The sequence below is a fragment of the Salvia splendens genome, unplaced genomic scaffold (genome assembly GCF_004379255.2).
Source record: "Salvia splendens isolate huo1 unplaced genomic scaffold, SspV2 ctg1167, whole genome shotgun sequence".
Taxonomy (NCBI): Eukaryota; Viridiplantae; Streptophyta; class Magnoliopsida; order Lamiales; family Lamiaceae; genus Salvia; species Salvia splendens.
Genome location: NW_024598719.1, coordinates 1 through 20,837, shown reverse-complemented (window position 1 = coordinate 20,837; position 20,837 = coordinate 1). Strand labels below are relative to the sequence as shown.

The 20,837-nt window shown below is 36.8% G+C and overlaps 2 protein-coding genes, 1 long non-coding RNA gene and 1 pseudogene across 4 annotated transcripts; 1 reads left to right on the top strand and 3 right to left on the bottom strand.

Moving 5' to 3' along the window:
- Positions 1-2,317: 2,317 nt before the first annotated feature.
- On the bottom strand, positions 2,318-5,109 carry LOC121788864 (50S ribosomal protein L1, chloroplastic-like). Its single transcript, XM_042187457.1, has 7 exons — positions 4,668-5,109; positions 3,966-4,145; positions 3,809-3,863; positions 3,389-3,516; positions 3,067-3,150; positions 2,716-2,841; positions 2,318-2,649 (listed from the first exon to the last, which is right to left on the bottom strand). The coding sequence occupies exons 1-7, from the start codon at positions 5,019-5,021 to the stop codon at positions 2,521-2,523; spliced, it is 1,056 nt and encodes a 351-aa protein (XP_042043391.1). The 5' UTR covers positions 5,022-5,109; the 3' UTR covers positions 2,318-2,520.
- A 5,748-nt stretch (positions 5,110-10,857) lies between these two features.
- LOC121788867 (26S rRNA (cytosine-C(5))-methyltransferase NOP2B-like) lies at positions 10,858-16,505 on the top strand. 2 transcript variants are annotated; one of them, XM_042187458.1, is made up of 19 exons: positions 10,859-11,017; positions 11,603-11,862; positions 11,953-11,970; positions 12,060-12,220; positions 12,329-12,392; positions 12,471-12,604; positions 12,704-12,787; positions 12,886-12,960; positions 13,058-13,129; positions 13,202-13,275; positions 13,534-13,586; positions 14,096-14,205; positions 14,352-14,420; positions 14,515-14,589; positions 15,118-15,210; positions 15,286-15,365; positions 15,446-15,545; positions 15,751-16,034; positions 16,150-16,505. In XM_042187458.1, the coding sequence occupies exons 2-19, from the start codon at positions 11,607-11,609 to the stop codon at positions 16,193-16,195; spliced, it is 1,848 nt and encodes a 615-aa protein (XP_042043392.1). In that variant the 5' UTR covers positions 10,859-11,017; positions 11,603-11,606; the 3' UTR covers positions 16,196-16,505. The 2 variants fall into 2 exon arrangements, with proteins under 2 accessions (XP_042043393.1, XP_042043392.1); XM_042187459.1 differs by lacking the exon at positions 11,953-11,970 and having other exon boundaries at positions 10,858-11,017.
- Positions 16,506-18,186: 1,681 nt separating this feature from the next.
- On the bottom strand, positions 18,187-18,815 carry LOC121788865. Its single transcript, XR_006047946.1, has 2 exons — positions 18,656-18,815; positions 18,187-18,564 (listed from the first exon to the last, which is right to left on the bottom strand). It is a non-coding gene; the product is annotated as an uncharacterized LOC121788865 (long non-coding RNA).
- Positions 18,816-18,848: 33 nt separating this feature from the next.
- On the bottom strand, positions 18,849-20,308 carry LOC121788866 (annotated as a pseudogene).
- Positions 20,309-20,837: the final 529 nt, after the last annotated feature.

Below are 20,837 nucleotides of genomic sequence, written 5' to 3'. Positions count from 1 at the left end.
TTTGAAGAAGTTTGAATTGTTCGAATTGAACAAGAACTAATCGTGGCTAATTCAGTTGAGCAATACGAACTCAAATTAAACTGCAATACTTTCTTCCATAATTAAAAACAACAAAACCTATGAATGAAAACGATAGTTTCTTGTAAACAATGACTTCAAGAATGTAGACGATGGAGTTTCTTTTAATTGTAGCAGTTGAATTTGATAATTGCATTCTTGACCACCGTAAACATGGAATATAGAATTATTAATTATGGAAAACAAATTAGCAAAAATATTCAAAAAAGGAGAGAATTTAGGAATAGAAATAACTGATGCAAAAAAGGACTCCCCACATTGCCCTTCACGGTATTTTAATCAAGTTAATTAATTCCATGTGGAATAAATATATACCATTAGATGGCAAGATCGAAGAGTTACGATTTGTGTTGTGTTTAACAAAATATTTAATGTAAGGATGTGACATTGAAATCCTTTGGATTTAAGTTAAAATAAATTTATGTGTGAACTACCCTTTAAGCTTGTCGAAAAATGCACCAATGATTCCTAAAAAGATTTTATACTCCATTTGTCCCTCCAATTTTGTCACAGTTTGACCGGGCACGAGTTTTAAGAAATGTAATGGAAAGTGGGTTGAAAAAGTTGGTAGGTTGTGGGTTCTACTTTTAAAAGTATTAGTTTTATAATAAAATATGGTTGAGAATAAGTTAGTGGAATGTGGGGACCACTACCAAAAATATGGTAAAAAGTAAGATGCGATAAATTTTGTGGACGGACGAAAATGAAAAATATGACAAAATTTCAGGGACGGAGGGAGTAGCTTTTTTGGTCCCTAAAAATCATATTTTTTGTACCTGTCGGTCTTTTATACCTCTTTGCATTCGAAAAATCCCCTAAATGACATGGAGGACATTTTTGATCTTTTGAAATCAGAATTTTGGTTCATATTCAATCTTGCAATCTTTTTGGACATATATAAAAGCACTTTTTTCGGGCCGAAAAAATTTACATTTCAGGTACTAGTTGATTTTTTATTTTTACAATATAAAACATTTTCTTTTGAATTATAATTACTTAATATTTTCAATAATTACTTCAAAGAATTCGCTTTAATTTATGTTAGACATAATCACTTAAATTTTAATTATTAAACTTTAAAAAATTCACTATACTATATTTTAATTAATGTAATTAAAATATTTATTTTCACTTAAGTATAGTAACATTTAAATATTTAAGTAATATTTTTTAAGTAAAAAATACTCTATAGTTCACTATAAATTTTTACTTCTCAAACTAAAAAAATTTAATTAAATGTTTTAAGTAAAAATAAATCCCACAAGCAAAAAAATTTCTATAATTCACTTTAATATTTTTATTAATAATGTTATTATTAGATTTAATTTTTTCTTCATATAGAATGAGTTTTATAATGAATAATATTTAATTTTAAAAATAAATAAAGTATAATTAAACTATTTTAAGGCTATATTTATTTTAAACACATATTGACAATAAAACATTTTAAGTAACTAAAAATACAAAATAGTATACTAATATTTAAGGTCCAAAATACCCTCAAACATTAAAAATTCAGATTTTTGGTGCCTAAGGTTACTTTAATCTTATCGTACCAAAATTGCAATAAAAAAAATTTTATGGACCATTGATGCATTTTTCGACAAGATCAGAGACTATTAAGATAGTTAACTCTAAATTTAAATCACTTTGACTAATTTTGTGAGTGAAAAAAGTAAATGGAGAGATAATATTTTAAAAATTTTAAGTTTAGTAGAAATAGTTAAAGTAAAATCTATATTTATGTGTTTAAATTTAGTGTAAATGATTGGTAATTCTTTATAATTCTCATAAATTTAATGTCAATTAAAGTTTGAAATTATATTTTTAATTTAAAACGTGGCTTGCTTCGTAGGTAACCAATTAAAGGGCTCGCATATACAATGTTAGGATAAATATTGTAGGTATATTGTCTATCTTTTTGTTTATTAATATTGAATTCTGCATAAAATTAGAGATTGAAAAGTGGTATCTTTTTGTTTATTATATTGAATTCTGCATAAAATTAGTGATTGAAAAGTTGGTAAAATGTTGTATTGTGTAAAACATATATGATTGAAAACATAGTCTGAAAACTGAGAAGTATGTACAGGTAGTTTGAAAACTGAAAAGTATTTAGAGATATTTTTTGTTTTGCATTAAATTGTGTCTTTCTCAAGATTCATATTTTTATAGGACGTAAAGAGAATTATTTACAAGAAAATAAATTTGTGTTGGATATTAAATCCAAGAAAAGGAATTTATCCGCAAATGTCAAACAATCGAACTGTAAAATCAAATCACACAATACACTGGAGTAATCTATGAACAAAGATAATTTCCAATTCATTTTTCTTTGGCATAGGAAGGCTCTTCACTGTCAAATCCATTTTGCCTATTCTACACTAGCACATATTCTTGGAAAAGGATACAGAAGATACTCTACAAAATTGGATGTAATGTTCATGAGAGCTTGTACTCGAGCATATCTCTAATGTTCAACCGAATCGACGGCCCCATCGATGAGCATACATGAGCACTTTTCCAGTACACACCTTTTGCCCCCGTCGGCTTGTTTGATTCTACCGATTTCTGCAAGTTTTAATGCCAATTACTCGAATGCTTCTAGCATACAACAGTGGAACAAAGATCACTTACCACAGCTGCAAGAAAGTTTGCAATGAGATCTTCCTCTGAAAAATCTGCCTTTCCAAAAGGTAAGTGGACGATCCCAGTTTTATCTGCTCGATATTCAACTTTTCCTTTCTTGAATTCCTCTATTGCCTGCGATAACATTTTTCGTCGTAGGAACCTTTAAAAACTTATACAAATTCATCAACCCCAAGCATAAGAATTTTTATCTTCAACGGTTCAAGGATAATAATCTTCAACACCATGAACCACAATGGCAGGTAATATGTTCAGTTTCAGTATAGTTTCTCACCATATACCGATATTCATTAAGTAGTTTGCTAGTATAAAATGAGCTGAGTATCTGAGAGCGTGTACCTGTGGTATGTTTGTAGTCACTGTACCAGCTTTAGGGTTTGGCATCAATCCTCGTGGACCTAGAAGTTTTCCTAGGCTTGCAACCTAACGATGAAAATATATGTCAATGGGGATCCATGCGTCAAAAAAAAAAGTGCAATGAAAAACCATAGCCAGTGGTGCAATTACCATAGTCAATCTTTATACTAGGAATCTAATCCTATCAACAATACTAGGAGATAAACCTTGTCCATAGACAATAACTACCAATAAGTAAATGATCGGAGTTCTTAGATATAATCACTATAGATAAGAGCAACTTAATAGGGATATATATCAGGACCTTAGGCATCATATCTGGTGTTGCAATCAGTTTATCGAAATCCATGAATCCACCTTTAATCTGGGCTATCAAGTCTTCTCCACCAACAATATCAGCTCCCGCATTTTTCGCCTCATCAAACTTTTCACCTGCAAAAGAAAACTAACAGGGCAAATGATGCTAACAAGATAATATGGCATAAGGCCTATGATGGAGAAAAGGTACACATGAGGGACACCATCTCTATACACAAGATGTATGATTTCGTTATGGTTTTGCTAGTAGCTAAGTCAGCATGAAGCTTAACAGGAGCGTGCTAATTCCATTTCCGAAACCAGGAAAATGATCGAATCCCCTTTTTGCCCTTCATTTTATTCGTTCACATATTTCTCTCATGCTGAAGTGCGTTAAACTTAACAGATAGAACTTATATGCAATCACCTTGTGTAAGAACAGCAACTTTAACAGTCTGACCAGTTCCCTTCGGCAGATTGACCTATAATAGTTTTTAAAGAAAACATTGCATGATACATTATCAACAGGCAATAGTTCCAACCTTACTGTTTTTATTGAACAAAACAATGCTCAGAAAGCTTACAGTTGCCCTCAGTTGTTGATCATTATACTTGGGATCAATATTGAGGCGGAAATGAGCTTCCACTGTCTCGACAAACTTTGTGCTTGCTGATTGCTTGGCCAATGATACAGCTGTTTTTATGTCATACTCCTGTTTGATTTCTCTGAGTGTTTGAATTCCCAAAAACCTCTTCGACCTGGTCTGTCAATTGCAACCAAAATTTCAGAGTTTTGAAAAGATCAGTGGGAAAGCTGCAATCTTAAGGATCCAGAACTCAATAGTAAATTCTATCTAAGATGGTCTATATGTAGTTCCCAAATTGGACAATTCGTGAACTACCACGAAGCTTGTACACACTCCTACTTTTGGTTGGAAAAAATGACTAAATCAGAAATTCATCTTATAAGATTGCAAATATAATATTTTGTTAGGTCCTGCATTCATTATAGTGTTGCACAAACAAAAATCAACCAAGCAAAAAAAACTGCAGCATTGTTGTAATTGTAACTAGATTTAACAAACCACAGTTTTCCCCAGTTCAGTGACTCAGTGATCATCAAGAATAAGCTACATAAAAGTATAAAACACACATTGAAGTTAAAATTATTGCTTAATGCTTCTAACAGCAACAGCTGTAAGATCATATTAATCCCAATTATCATCTACCAAAAAACGAATTTAAGCAAGGTAAACAAAAATGAAAATCCCTTATCCCGTACATACTCTGTCCCTCTTCAAAGGCCGCGCAGCCTTTCCTTTCTTGGGCTTGGTAGCAACCGCAACAGAACCACCGCTTTGTTCTTGCTGCTCCTCCGCGCCCTCAATCGCCACCTCATCTATAGTAGCTACGGCGGAAACGACGAATGATTTTGACAGGCGGCCATTGTCACATAACCTATGGCGCTGGAGAAGTAACGGAGAGAGGGATGAACTTTGGGCGGCAGTGGAAGAGAAATGGTTTTTCTTGGTGGGTTTTCGGAATGAGAGGGAAGGGGACGCGGCGAAGGGACGGTGGAGGTCTTGGAGACGCGGCGGATGAGTGAGAGTGAGAGCGGTGGACGCCATTGTCGAAGCCATGTAAGTGAGTTTGTATAAAGATTGGTCGATTGATTTGGATATCCAAATGAAATTGCGTAGTAGTGATAACTGATAAGGCTGCACTTCAATTGGACATTTTTGTCTATTAAATTTTGGAACTTCAATTCCACCGTGAAATACCCTCATAAAAACAAGGGAAAATTTCAACATAGTTTGATTTTTCCGTAAACTTTAAACTTTATCAAATTATGTAAATTTCTCATCTGATCCGACTCGATAGATTTTCGGCACAAACTTATCCTAAGTGACGCGCCGGAAGCGTGACTTGGCAAATGACAAATTTAGGGTTCAATTCGAATTGTGGAATTAATGCTACTTTTATGCTGAATTCGATTTGTGTAATTCGATTTGTATGTTTATGTCAATCTGTATGCTTAATTCGATTTATATGTTTTCATTTGTTTTACTTGTATGTTTGTAATAGTCCAAGGTCAGAGATTGTAAAGATAGAAGAGAAATAATCAGAATTAGTGGAGTTTTGCCAAGTCACGCCTTCGGCGGGCCACGTAGGATAAGTAATTGTGTCGGAAATCTATCGGGTAGGGTCGGATGGAAAATTTACACAGTTTGATAAAGTTCATGACTTTTCATGCAACATTTAAAGTTCACGGGAAAAACCAAACTATGTTGAAAGTTCATGACTTTACAGACAATTTGCCCTAAAAATAATTGGTACAATAAGATAGAATGAGAATAATGGTTAAATTTCTGATACTATGGGAGTTACACACAGATCAGATCCAGGCAAGAGAAGACCGAAAACTGCATATACTAGTACTTTAATTTAGAGTAAAGGTTAATTTTAGTCAAACATATGTCCAAAATATGAATTTGGTCCAAAACATTCACTTTTTGAAAAATAGGTTCATAACAAATGAAATCCTTGTCGGAGTAGTGATTCCGTCAAAAAAATAACGGTCGTGCTACTGTGCAATTACCGTTAACCGTTAGTTTTTTTACGAAACCGTAAAAAATAGGACTACTTCGGCGACATTTTTATTTGTTATGGACCCGTTTTTCAAAAAGTGAAAGTTTTGTGTCAAATTCATATTTTGGTCACATGTTTAGGACAAAAATTGACCTTTACTCATTAATTTATTATTTTTACTACTATTTGTTTATGAATATCTAAATATCTTTAGCTATAATAGATTTACTTTATATAAGTATTTTTTGTGCTAATAAAAATTGTATGAGTTGGTAATGACTGGTCGTTATAAAGTGCACCATCATCTACAGACTACATTAGTTTTACCTTGGTTGCATAGATTAGTACTCCAAAAGGGGAAGGCCGGTATGGTCAAAATCCATTAGATTCGTTAATATCCACATCCAAACATACTAATGGAACAAGCACAAGTTTTTGTTTTAATCGTAAATGCCCACTCTCGGAAGCTTATTCCCGAGAGGGAGAGTTTTCATTTAATCATGGACTATTGTACATGAACATGAACGTGGTTTTAACGTTGTTTTATTCTTGGACAACTGAGTTCCATCCACAAAGGAGAAAGCATTATATCTACTGAAGGCAAAACCATATGCATAATTTTATCAAGCTCATTAGAGCATCCACAACCGTGCTCTTGCCAGCGGCACGGTTGTGGGCCCGGGCGGTACTATTCATGCTTGCTCTCTGGCAAGAGCATAACACCCACAACTGTGCTCTTCCGCAAGGACGAGCACAATTAATATAAAATTCAATTAAACAAAAACATTTCCATAATATTAAAATCCATTTAAAAACCACAATAAATATTACAAATTACAAATAAAATTAAAAATACATAATTAAAATCCTAAAAATTAAAAATTACATAATTAAACTCCTAATAAGACTACGCATCCGGCGGGATCAACCCCAATTGTTTTTGGAGACCTTTTATCCAACCGTGGGAGCCCGAAGGGTTATCGTCTTGGCCGGACATAGTGATGTTGTAGGGTATGAGAGAATGAAGATGAAAATAGATATGAGAGAATGGAGATGAGAATGGATATTGGAGAATGATGATGAGAGTTGTGTAGTTTGATGTGAATTTTTGGGGTGAAATTGGGGGTATTTATAGATGAAAGTGTGTATTTTTGGGGTAAAAAAAATGAAAAAAAATTAAAAAGGTGTAAAAAACGGTTATAAACGGATATATTTTTTTGGGGAAGTGAAAATATTTTTTTTATCGGTTTTTTATTAAAAAAACCGATTTAAAAAAAAATGTTTAAATGCAACGGTCGAGCCGTTGACGAATGGGAGCGCGCCACGTGTGCGTCCGCTGGCACGGACGTGCTCGATACATCAAGCAGTGCCGTGCCAGCGGCGCGAGCGCAGCAGCGGCGGATGGCGTCCGTGCCAGCGGCGCGGACGGCGGTGGCGACGGACGCCACCGCTGCGCATGCTCTTAAGATAAAGGAAGCTGAATCGCAAAAGTGGGATTGATATATGAAAAGTGGAAGCTACTGTTGGTGAATGTTAGTATGTTACTTCCATTTATTATACTCCCTCCGTCCGTTAAATTTTGTCACACTTTGATCAGACACGTGTTTTAAGAATTGTAAGAGCATCCATATCCGTGCTCTTGCCAACGAGCACGGATGTGGACCCGGTCCCACTTTTACTCCCTGCTCTTAGGCAAGAGCACAACACCCACATCCGTGCTCTTCCGCAAGGACAAGCTCAAGGGTCTCACTATTCTATTATTCAATTTAAATAAAATCATTTCCACAAAATTAAAATGCATTAAAAATACCTGAAATAATATTACAAATTACAAAAAAAATTAAAAATTATATAATTAAATTACTAAAAATTAAAAATTACATAATTAAAATCCTAAAAATTAAAAATTACATAATTACCCCCAATGTTCTTTGGAGACCACGTATCATCGGCACATGCGATTGAAGTTGCTTGGGGGTCATAGTTGACCTATCGGCCAAATTGAGTTGGGCCAAAATCCCCCACAACGAGTTGGTGGGGGGTTGAGGTGGCACATAGGGAGCGGGGGCGGATGGAGTCGTGGCGCGACGGCGGTTGGCCGTCGCCTTCTTCCTTCCTTGCGGCCGACGTTGGGAACTGCTCGGGCCGGCGTCAAAGCTACCCAAGTTAGCTCCGGCAAGTTGGCTAGCCACATCCTCGGAGCCGGCGTCGGATAGGGATACCGACCTCGACCGTTTGGAGGAGGAGCTAGTGGAGGATGTTACGCCTCCCCTATACTTCGGATGCGCCCGCGTCTCCTGCCAAATGTTGAGGTACTTGAACGGCTTGTAGTTCTTGGATTGGTAGGTCGCTAAGGCGGAACTGATGATGTCAAGCTTGCTCCGGCCGCTCCCCGCCGACCGTTCTTCCTGGAGGTAATACCACTGGAACTTTTGGATTTCTTCATTGGCTCTGTATATGGCATTGCGCACCATACTCTCGTTGCGCTAGATTGTTCCAGCTGGCCGATTTTGATTGTACAGGCGACAGATGCGCCACCAATAATGGTCACCGGATTGTTTCGTGCCAACCTCCGGATCTTTGGAAATTGACAAGTACGCTTTGAATAATTGCTCCATCTCCCCCGTAGTGTACGGGGTGCAGACACCAAGAGTAGGAAGATGAGGAGTTTGAGAGGGGCCGCTTCCTCCTGCTCTAGGTACGGGTGGTTCGGGTGTCCACCCATATTGCCCTTCGGGGGCATCTTGGTCGTCGATCGGGTAAGGCCGGTAGCCACCCGAAACTTGCGAACCTTGGGTTTGAGGAGAGGCCGAATATTCCGTTTCCGGACTAGGAAATGGTTGTGAACCGAACCAATCGGGGTTCCAACCGTGGGAGTAGGAGGGGTGATCGCCGGAGCCGGACATTTTTTTATTGTGAGTGAAGAAAGATTGAGAATTGTAAGAATAGAAATTAGATGAGAATTGTGTAGTGTGGTGTGAATTTTTGGTGTAGAAGTGAGGGTATTTATAGATGAAAATGTGTATTGTTGGGGAAAAAATTGAAAAATAAATTAAAAGTGGGTAGAAAACGGATATAATTTTTTGGGAAGTGGGAATTTTTTTTTTAATCGGATTTTTAATTAAAATCCGATTTTTTTTAAAAAAATCAAATTGCTAACGGCATTGCCGTTGGCCAATAGACGGCTGACACGTGGGCTGCTCGCTGCACGGACGTACTCGATGCATCGAGCAGCGGGTGCGGCGCCGCTGGCACGGACAGACGGACGACTGCGCTCAACCGCTGTGGATGCTCTAATGGAAAATGAGTTGGAAAAGTTAATGGAATGTAGGCCCTACTTTTATATATTAGTTTTATAATAAAATGTGAGTGGAAATGAATTAGTGGAATATGGGTCCAATAACAAAAATAGTAGTAAAAAGTGAAATGTGACAAGTTTTGTGGGATGGACGGAAATGGAAAATGTGACAAACTTTCAGGGATAGATGGAGTATTTTATACATCAAGCTCGAAATCAATAATTAACACTAATTAGTAAACACTTAGTTTGAACCATGCAACATTAACCTTTTGAATAATTACATAGTAGTAGTAGTAACTATTATGACTTGATCGAACAAGCACACACCATTCTTGCACACTATTACTTGATCGAACAAGCACACACCATTCTTGCACACTATTAATCGATTCTCAACTCAATTATTCCATCACTACGTATGCCGATAAGATTGACAACATGCCAAGACAACATAAACAATGAGTTTCAAAACCGAATTAGTGTCAAACTCAACTCTACACACATTATACTGGAAATACAGAAGTCTAATTTTGTTATAAATTATAGTAAAATTAAATTTCAATTGCAAAGCGTCAAATTTTATATCAGTGCCTAAAATTTGTGATATCATAGTTGCGTTAGGGTGACACCACCCTTAAAGTGACAACGTGACAACAAGTATCATGCAATCTGCAATACATATGCAAGCAATATCTGATACATAGACAAACAATTTAACATATGGTTCCAAGTAACGTGAGCTACGAAATCAGAGCACTATGGTATGGTGACACCATAGTTAAAATGACAATCTAGGCAAACAATCTGCGATAAATAGGCAAGCATTCTGCGATACATAAACAAACAACTCAGCATATGGTTTCAAGCAATCTGCGATATGAAATCAAAGATAATCAAGAAATCTACAATACATAGGCAAACAAGTCTGCCATATGGCAAACTAAGATTGAATCTGCTCCTAAATCTAACAACTGTCCTTGGTGGTACAGTGTCATCTTAAATGGTGTTGTCATTTTAACACAAATCCATACGTATTTCTTTAACTAGGGATGTGAGCAAATGCAAATTCTAAATATTGTGCAAATTCTAAACTATGATCTGGATTGCTAGAAAATGACAATAGAAGACAAAATAACAGCAACAAAAAATGTCAACACAGTGTCAGCGGTTGATGCTGTGTTGAAATTGTGTTGACATTTTTTTTGCTATTATTTTGTCATTTATTGACATTTTTTAATAGTCCAGATTATAGTTTGAAGTTTGTAAAATATATAGAATTTGTGATTATCCCTTTTACTATATGTTTAAGATAAGAGCTTAGTGTTTAAGATTTAATGTTTTAAACAAACAGAAAGCAAAATAAGTCTACGTTCGACATGCATGATGATTAAAAGGAAAAAAAAGACTGTTAGAGAAACAATTGAAGGAGAGAAGCAAAAAAAAGAATGTTGCAAACATTTTGCTTTCATACATACACCGCATATTCGAAAAGCCCAATAACACTAAGGTTAAATTAAATTTGGGCCACCCAATAAAGACCTTAAAACAAACAAATAAATATAAATAATTCTTCTTTGGTCATCCCTCACGTTAAACCCTATACCCTAATTTCTTCTTCTCAAAATTTCCGGTTAAACCCACCACTCTACCACACTACAGCCGCTTTTTCCTCCTCATTCTCCGCCGCTGCCTCCGTGGGCTTGTGTTCGCCGCTCTCAAGGATCCTTAATTCTATTTCTTCATCAGGTCAACTTCTTCCCACCAGTCCACTTTATTAAAATTTGATGCCAAATTGTTTGATTTTTTCATTGACTGATGGATGTAGTGTATTTTTGTGCAATCTTTGTGATGTACTGAATGTGATTGGAATCTATACATGTAGTAAAAAAATTGATGAGCATAAATGAGTGAGAAAACGTCCACATTATACGTGTATTTATAGGATAAAGTGGTTTGTTGGAGCCCAAATCTTAAGCTCCAATGCTTAATCTCATGTGTATTCAGCTCTAATACCCATCAGATTTCCTCCAAACTCATATCTTTCATATAAAATCATTATATACTTGTTAAGCAAGTATTTGGTGGCTTTTATAGTTAATCTAGACGGTTTGGCAGATTACTCGATAGAAGACTTCATCTTGCAGATTGCACAATAGACAAATTGGTGACTGCTTTGGTATACATATAGTATTATATATAATGAGAGATGTTTTTGGGTTTCTAATATTGCTAAAAACTGTAGGTAGAGACTTGTCTTCCGAGACATGCATTTTTATTTATTGTCTACTGTTTTGGGCTGTTAAGATTGTATATTGGGGCTTATGCATGCAGTTTAATGGCTGGTCCAAAACTCAGCAAGAAGAAGGGAGGTAGAGCGGCTAATCCTCCACTGAAGAAGAAGCAAAAGGCATTACCTACTTTAGAAAAAGAAACTAAGGAGGAAATGATATTTGATTCTGATGGCTCTGAAGAGCCTGTAATGCTTGAGAACCCAGATGAGGAAGATCAGGGAATGGACTCTCTCTCGGATATGTCGTCAGATGGTGATGATGTCTATGCCAATGATATCCTCCAAGGAAGTGATGATGAAGGTATTTTCTGCTTTTTGTTATCGGACTTCAATTGGGATAATATTTGTTTTCCTATCTTTCTCATATACTTTCTTTCTTCTGTTTTTTTAGAGGGGAGCGATGAAGAAGGTACTTTTTCCATTGTGATTGTACGTAGATCAAGCCCAGTCTATAATCTCTCCGTTGTATTATAAATTTCGTATATTTATTTTTGGCAGAGCGGGGAGCACAGGGGGACTCAGATTCTGATGTATCTGATTTTGAGAAGGAAGCAAGACAAATTGATGAGGAAAAGGCACGGGAAGAAGTAGATGCAGAAGCAGAATTAGAGCTCAACATAAAAAATGAAGCTAATGAGTTTGCTTTACCAACTGAGGAGGTTCGGTCTATGAGATACTCTTGTTTCTTTGCAAGGATTAGACTTACTGGACATATTATCTACAATCTACCTACCATGTTCTTTTAACACTTTTCTTAAATTATGTAGGAGCTTGAAGAGGAAGCACAGAGACCCCCAGATTTGTCCAATCTTCTAAGAAGGATAAAAGAGAGTATGTCTGGCTTTATCTCTATCTTTTGATGGTTTAGATACTCTTATAGTTTGTTGAAGTTCAGAGTTTCACTTTCAGTTGTACGAGTGCTTTCGAATTTCAAATCTTTGAGGCTAGAGGGTGATACACGTAAAGATTATGTCGATCAGTTGAAAATGGATTTAATTTCTTACTATGGATACAATGATTTTTTGATTGAAGCTCTGGTTGAGGTAATTCACTTTTTTCTGGACATGATTTCTTTTGACAGTCCTTGATTTCATGATTCATTGCTTGTAAATCTGTGATTGTGATTTGCAATGTTTATTTAGTTGTTTCCGGCTGTTGAACTCATGGAACTCATTGAAGCTTTTGAGAAGCCTAGGCCTACCTGTCTTCGTACTAACACTTTAAAGGTGATGTATCATTTTAAATCGACAGTTCTTGTGCTTCTTATATCTTCCCGTTGCCAAACAAGTGGCTTCCTGTTGATGCCTCTGTTTTTGTATCTTAGACTCGACGAAGGGACTTGGCAGGTGTTCTTTTAAACAGAGGAGTCAACCTCGATCCATTAAGCAAATGGTCCAAAGTAAGTTTTTATTTTCAGTACATGAATATTTGGCTGCTTTATAAGTTTCCTTAATATTAAAGGACTAATAACGAAGTGATTGTACTCAACTTGCTAGGTAGGGTTAGTTGTGTATGATTCCCAAGTTCCAATTGGGGCCACTCCAGAATACATGGCCGGGCATTATATGGTACTTTCAGTTCTCTATAATCTTCCCGTAGCTTATCATATGCAATGAAGCTTATGGTTTATTTACTTACAGCTTCAAGGTGCAAGCTCTTTTTTGCCTGTAATGGCGCTTGCTCCTCAGGAGAAAGAGAAAGTTGTTGACATGGCGTGAGTATTTGTCATCCAGAACTACTATGCAATTACTTATGCACTTTTCGTCTTTATTCTAGTTTCATATCATATGATTCCCGTGGAAACTGTTTCTAACCGTTTCTTTTTATTTCATTCTCCCTTTGCCCTTTCAATTTTCTAATAAACTTTTCACATATCCAGTTTAACTTAAAACAAAAATGTTTTTTTTGTTATGGTACAAATCTGCTGATTCTTTGTGCTCTTCCATTCCTGACTTAATTGGTGCATTTGCAGGGCTGCACCTGGTGGTAAAACTACGTACATTGCAGCTCTGATGAAAAATACTGGTGAGAAATGGATTTAATGTAATCCGTACTGATTTATGTTATATCTGCTAAAATGTTGCTTTTATGCTTGTGCATTGTCTTCACTCGTAGAACTGAAAAGTGTCTTAAATTGGAGTTGGTACAGTTGGCATCCTTCTGAAGTTATGTCACCGAGGAGCCACCATCCTACTTTTCAAACATGTTAAAGTTTATAGTAGCTTATAACCAAATCTATTCTTTGTAAAATAATTGTAAGCTACCACATTTGCCTCGAGCTCATTGCAAAGTGACAGCTAGTATTCTAGCCTATGTTTGAATGCTTATGAGCTATCACTACCTCCAAAGTTTAACTGTAATGTCATTGCTTGGGGGAGGAATCCGTCTCCTTTCTCCTAAAACATATTATTGATAAACAGTTGGTTCAGTTCAGGATCACCCGATTACTATGACTAAATGACCATTATTACATGTGCTAATGTAATACTTGTTGATGATACTATATCTAATTTATACATGATCTTTTCTCAAAGGTATGATCTATGCAAATGAGATGAAGGAGTCGAGACTCAAATCACTCACTGCAAATATACATCGGATGGGTGTAACAAACACCATAGTTTCCAACTATGATGCGAGGGAGGTTGATAATTTTGCCTCACTATTCCAAATTCTCTTAGAAAGTTATTATATACATGCATTTTTGTGTTCTTTTCTCGTCCTTTATCTATATCTCTCCCTAATATATTGATATTTAAATATTTTCTCTCTTTTCTACATTAAATTCAGTTGCCTAAAGTCCTGGGAAGCAACTCTGTCGATAGGATTTTATTAGATGCTCCTTGCAGTGGGACTGGTGTAAGCAGTCAATTTTATTTTACAATGCCTGCAGCTTGTTTTGGACTCGATATGATCATATGATGAAAAACAATTCGATATGCACTTGTTGCAGGTTATATCTAAGGATGAGTCTGTGAAAACCTCAAAAAGTGCTTTAGACATACAAAATTGTGCTCATCTACAAAAGGTATGCTTCCTCTTGAATCTGGGAAGTTCGCAATTCACCGTTCTTTGTTTAAAAATTGATTCTTCCCCTCTCCAATCGACAGGTTTGAAGCAATAGCAGAATAGCACTAGGACCTGCCAGTATTGCTTTATTTATTTTTGATAACCCATTAAACCCAATCAGTTTGTTGGATCTAGAGAATATATTCTCTTACTATTCCATGTATAGTCTCCAATTATGTCATTGCAGATGTTGAAATTTAATGAAATGCACATTAAATGCATCAACTGCACTTGAGAACAACTCTTGTTTTATTTGTAATACTAGCGCTGCTTCGAATACTGGTTATGAGATATCTCATCTTTTATTGGAAGTCTCTTTCTCTGGATAAGAATATTATGTCTTCTCTGATTATAAAAGAACGTAATTCTAATAGATGATAATGTTGGTTTGGAAAGTTAAATTTATATGTTTCTAGTCAATAATTGTGAATAAGATTTTGGCCCTTTTGTTTGTACACAATGCTTATTATTTTCTTTTCTCTTGCAGCAATTAATACTTGCTGCGATAGATCTTGTGGATGCCAACTCAAAGTCAGGAGGATACATTGTCTATTCCACATGTTCCATTATGGTTGCTGAGGTTTGTAGCTTTGAGAATACCTGTAGGACCTCTATTGCATTATACTCTCTTTTTCTCAACTTTTGATGTTTACAGAATGAAGCAGTCATTGATTATGCACTCAAGAAGAGGGATGTTAAACTTGTTCCATGTGGCCTTGATTTTGGACGTCCTGGGTATTGCCTTCAACTCATCCTAAAGAATGATTAGATTAAATGAATTTTATGTTTCTGACAGTGTTTTGTTTCGATTCCAGATTCATTCGCTTCAGAGGGCATCGTTTTCACACTTCCTTGGACAAGACAAGGCGCTTTTATCCCCATGTCCACAATATGGATGGATTCTTTGTAGCTAAGGTATATCTCGTACTCCACAAGCCATTCCACCAATACATTTATTAATTGAATCACTGTCTTTCTTTGGTACACTAGTGTATAACCGAGTAGAACTAGAGCTTAATATGTGGAACTATGTCCATATAGTCCTGGTTGATAATACTCTCTATAGAAATAGATTGTGCCAACACTGACTTTTTGTTGTACACCTGAATTAAATGTGCAGCTAAAGAAAATGAGTAACATGAAGCCAACGTCTCAACAGTCAGAAGACGGAGAGGTGGAGGAGGAGGAATCTGAGTTGGTTGAAAGCAATGACCAGGAAGAGGGTGTCAAAGAGAAGAAACAATTCAACAAAGGCTCTAATGAAATTGCTACAGAAAAGGTTATCAAAGAGAAGAAACAATTGAACAAAGGCTCTAGTGTAAGTGGGGCAGGGAAACAACCACCTTTGAAGGAAAGGAGAAAGAAAAAGGAATGGCCTTCAAGAGAGGAAATTGCGAAAAACAGGTAAAAATTCTATAATAGGTCTTCGATCTTTGTCTTCTAAGAAACCTATATTTGACATTAAACTCGTCCATCCAATGTGTGTTGTAATGTTTTTCTTTGTTTTGTTTGTTTGCAGAGAAGAGAAACGGCAGGCTTTAAGGGAATCAAAGAGAAAAAGGTAAGGTGGAAAGCAGTTGCGGGTCGACTTTATGTGCCTTTTATTTTATGCACAGAAATGTTGTTGAGGGTGATCGTGCCTTCAAGCAAAAAAGGCAGAAAATACCTGAGTTTCGACATTGGAGATGTCGACTACCTGTTGTGTTACTGTGTAGGTTAGAACTGGGATGATGATGATGATGCTTATTATAAATTTTTGACTCGATCTTCAAGATTTTTGGATCATAAATTTTGTAGTGGCTGGCTGTGTCATCATAAAATTGTGTTTGTAAAATATTAAATGCGGATTCAATATTTATCATTTTCTTGGTTGCACTTTTTTAGCTTAATAACAATTCTTAGAGCATCTGCAGCGGTCCCTTTTGCCGAAGGCGGGAGCCATGCTGTCGGCACAGCGAGGAGTTTACTCGCCGCGGCACTCGTGTTGTCGGCATGGATGAGCTCTTCACCAAGAGCTCTGTCCTTGGCAGCGGACGGGATGCGTGGCATTTTCTGATTGGGCTTTAATTGTTTTTTAAAATTTGTAAAAAATCAGAAATAATCTTAAAAAATTTTAAAAAATAACTTTTATAGGCCAATTCTCAATTCCACATCATCATTAAATTTTAATATTTCACTTTTATTATTATGTAATTAAAAGACAATGTAAATATATATACGACAAAAAAAATTTCATTTAAAAACATAATAAAACATCCTACATTAAAGAAACCAAAAAAAAGAGATAAAGATATAAAACATAATAAAAAACAACGGAAGCACACCCTCAGAAGCACTCGGGTTCCGGCTCGTCCTCCCCGACACGACCCATTAACCCTATGAATTTTGGGCAATCCTTTAGTTGCAAATATATTTTCTAGTACTTGAACCCTCTCACATTGCCATCGTAGAACTCGTGAAATTTAGCACACTCATACACCAGGCGTTTCCAATGCTTGCGTAGATCGTCAGGCTGGTGTGTCGGTGCCCTGGGGGCTTTACTTGTTCGTATCTTTTCGCGATACGCCCCCAGAAACCACCCTCGTACTTGTTGGCTAAAATCGAGTCCTCAGATATCTGTGTCCGACAATGAGCAAGAGTAATCGACTCCTCTATGGAGTAGGTACTCATCGTCCGCCCAGCTTCAGACCCCTTCCCGACTGTCTCCTTCTTCTTCCCCTTCATGTCGGGCATCTTGTTGCTGAAGTTCATATCACCGTGGAGAGAGTAATAAAATTGAAATTGGGATTGGAAAGGAATGAATGTGAATTGATGGAGAATGGGTATATATAATGGATTAAAAATTGAATTAAATTTAAAAAATATAAAAAAGGGATATCGGCTCCATCATCAGCTCGAGCCCCCGCTATGGAGGCCCATCGTAGGCCGATGCTGAGCCGATATTGCCATCGGCTGAGGCTTGCGATCGGCGCAAGGGTGGAAGCGGTGGGGGTGGAGATGGCCTCCCTCCCCACAATGGTGACCTGTGAGAGGCGATAGGGGGCCGATCCTTAGGCCCTTGCGATCGGCCCTCATTGTGGATGCCCTAACAAATGCAAATGTCGCCGAAGTAGTTATTTTTTACGGTTCTGTAAAAAAACTAACGGTCAACGTTAATTGCATAATGGCATGACCGTTAGTTTTTTTACGAAACTGTCAAAAAAGGACCACTCTGACATGAATTTCATTGGTTATGTACCTATTTTTCAAAAATTGAATATTTTAAACCAAATCCGTATTTTGCTCATATGTTTAGGATCTAAATTGACCTTTACTCTTTCAAAAAATATAGCCATTTATTTTGCCCTTTTTATCAAAATTTGTTGATTTTTCAAAAAAAAATTATCCCCAAATCATCTATAAATATCCACATTTATCACCTATTTTTTACATCAAATTATGTCTAATATTTTTTCATAAAACTCACCTTCATCTTCCTCACTCACTCAAGCACTCTCTAAATTCAAAAATGGATCCGTGCAGATCAATACTAAGTACTCCATTAGACACACGCAGGTAAGAAGCCAAACATTTGTTTGAGATAATGTTGTCGACAATATCAGTTGACGAACAAATTTGTATAGGACAATCTGTACACGAAGCAGTTATCCTAACTGATTCTAGCAGTAAGAAAACAATGTTATGTATAGAGTCAGCAGCAAAGAGGATGCGACTTTATAAGCGTCGCCTGTCTGGATGCACTAGGGAGTACGATGCGACATCTCAAGGTTAGATAATAGGGGTGATCAGACTATTGGATCTGAGGTAAATGAAATCACCATAGCAAAAGATATGCAGGTTGATTCTGAGCTCATTGGGTTGTCACGCTTTTCGCAAGATTTCGTGGCTGATCCACGTTGTATCCACGGAGAACGGTCAGATGATATGCCAAAAGCTGCAGTCAAAAGTTAAAAGTCAGCCCGTTTCATGGACCATGAGAAGAAAGCGAAGTAATTTAGATAGAAAAGAGCGAGGATATATGTAACCTGTAGAGGAACTATGTTGATTACTGGCTGCAGGCAGTCCTCAACCTGAGGAACTTCAACTACGCGGCAAGATCCACCAACAGTGACAGATGCTGCATCGCCTTTACTACACATAACTATAAGTCGACCTTTCCGAGCATGAAGTTGCTGGATAACAGATTGTTGTGCTGAAAACGAAACTATGTTTTAATATGCTGGAATTCAAAAGCACAATGTGGAAACATAACTTTACTAGGAAAAGTAACCTGAAACAAGCATCGCGGGTAGCAATAACAACTATCGGAAGGGTCTCATCAACTAAAGCCAAGGGACCATGTTTCATCTCCCCAGCAAGTATTCCTTCACTATGCATTAATGATACTTCTTTACCTTCAAGGCACCTTCCAATGCAGTTGCGTAGTTGTGTACCTCTTCGAAGACAAGAAGTGACTGTTCTGCAATCAGTAATTGAGCAAGATCTTTCATTTCCTCGTCGAGTTTGAGAACCTCTTTCACCTTATCTGCATATTATTGAATCAGGTACTGCGATCATGACACATATCTCTACAACAGTTTCGATTAAAGTAACATTTGGCATGATCAAAGTATTGGGCTTACTCGGTAAATCAAATAGGCCATCTATTATTGCTTCACGTCTTGCTTGGCTAGAAATTGTGTCATCTCCAATTGCCAGAGCAAGTATAGCCATGACAACAATTTGGCTTGTGTATGCCTGTTAGTTGAAGTACTTAATAAGATAGCACAACCGCTATATGGTGACTGTAGGATGGGAAATAAGAAGAAAAGTCTACAGTTTTTGTTTACCTTGGTACTAGCTACCCCTATCTCACAACCTGCATTTATGTGAACTCCACAGTGTGTATGCCTAGCAATTGCGCTGCCAACAGTGTTGGTGATGCCAACGCATAATGCACCATTCTCAAGTGCATATTCTAGTGCCTGCAATGTGTCCGCTGTCTCCCCTGATTGACTAACAAAGACAATTGTGTCTTCTCTGTATATGGCCCCTGCCTATCCACCAAATCACTAGCAATCTCCATTGTCACGGGGATACCTGCAAGATAGAATTAACTTAGTTAAGGAATCAATGGAGCCTTACAGCGAATATGAAATATTCATATTATGACCCACACAGACCAGAAAGTTCTTCCAAATTGGCCTTGCAGCTAAAGCTGCATTATAACTTGTACCACAGCCAATGAAGACTATTCTTCGACTTCTCCGTATCGTTCTAAGGTGATCCTTTAATCCTCCTAAAAGAACACTCTTTGCTTTGCATGATCCTCCACGTATAAGCCTCCTCTCATTGTTGTGGTAAGAGATTCTGGTTGTTCATGAATTTCTTTCTGCATGTAGTGCTCGTATTTCCTTTATTTATTTGCTCAACTTCCATTTCCAGAACTGAGAGTGCACGTTTGACAGAAGCCGGCCGCTTTAGTTTTTCATGACCTTTTTCTTTAGCATTCTCAAACTTGAAAATGGAAGCTCCTCCATCCTATAAACCGCAGAAACCAATAAAGTGAGGCCCAAGTGGGGACTTCAAAAAATCATCGTGCTTAGGACAAACTTCAAAATTCTACAACCAACATTGCACATTGCATCATTGGAAAACTGATTCTCCAGAAAAAAACTAGAAATTAGAAGATCTTTCATTTCTTTAAGCTAACTTTTAGCTATTACTTTCTTTTTTACAATAATTATTCTCTGATATACGGTGTTTACTGATAAGGGGATTAAGTCAAGTGACAGTTTCAAAAAATGAGATCTTTTAACATATCTAAGCAAGGAATAACCTAAGGTCCGGCTGACGCCCAGGGCTCCCTTTTTCCTTAGGTAGCCTATCAAGATAATAGCCAATAACATAATACAGTACTAACATTTAACTAATAAAGCACTAGATCACATCATTTATGTTTTGAATAAAAACTTGGGAAAAGGTAAAACAATCATGACCTCTAATAAATTAAGATTTTTTAAGGAAGAACTATCTACCACAGACTCAGTGTTGCAACACCAAAGTTTCATAACTGCTTCAAGGCTGTAGGAGATACAAAATACTCCTTCTCAAGGAAGGCACAGGAGTAAAAGATTATCTTCATCTCTTGACCAAAATGAAATAGGAAAGAAAAGAAGAGACGAAAAAGCTGAATAAAAGATCAGGGTGACAGTTTGCTCTTAGTCC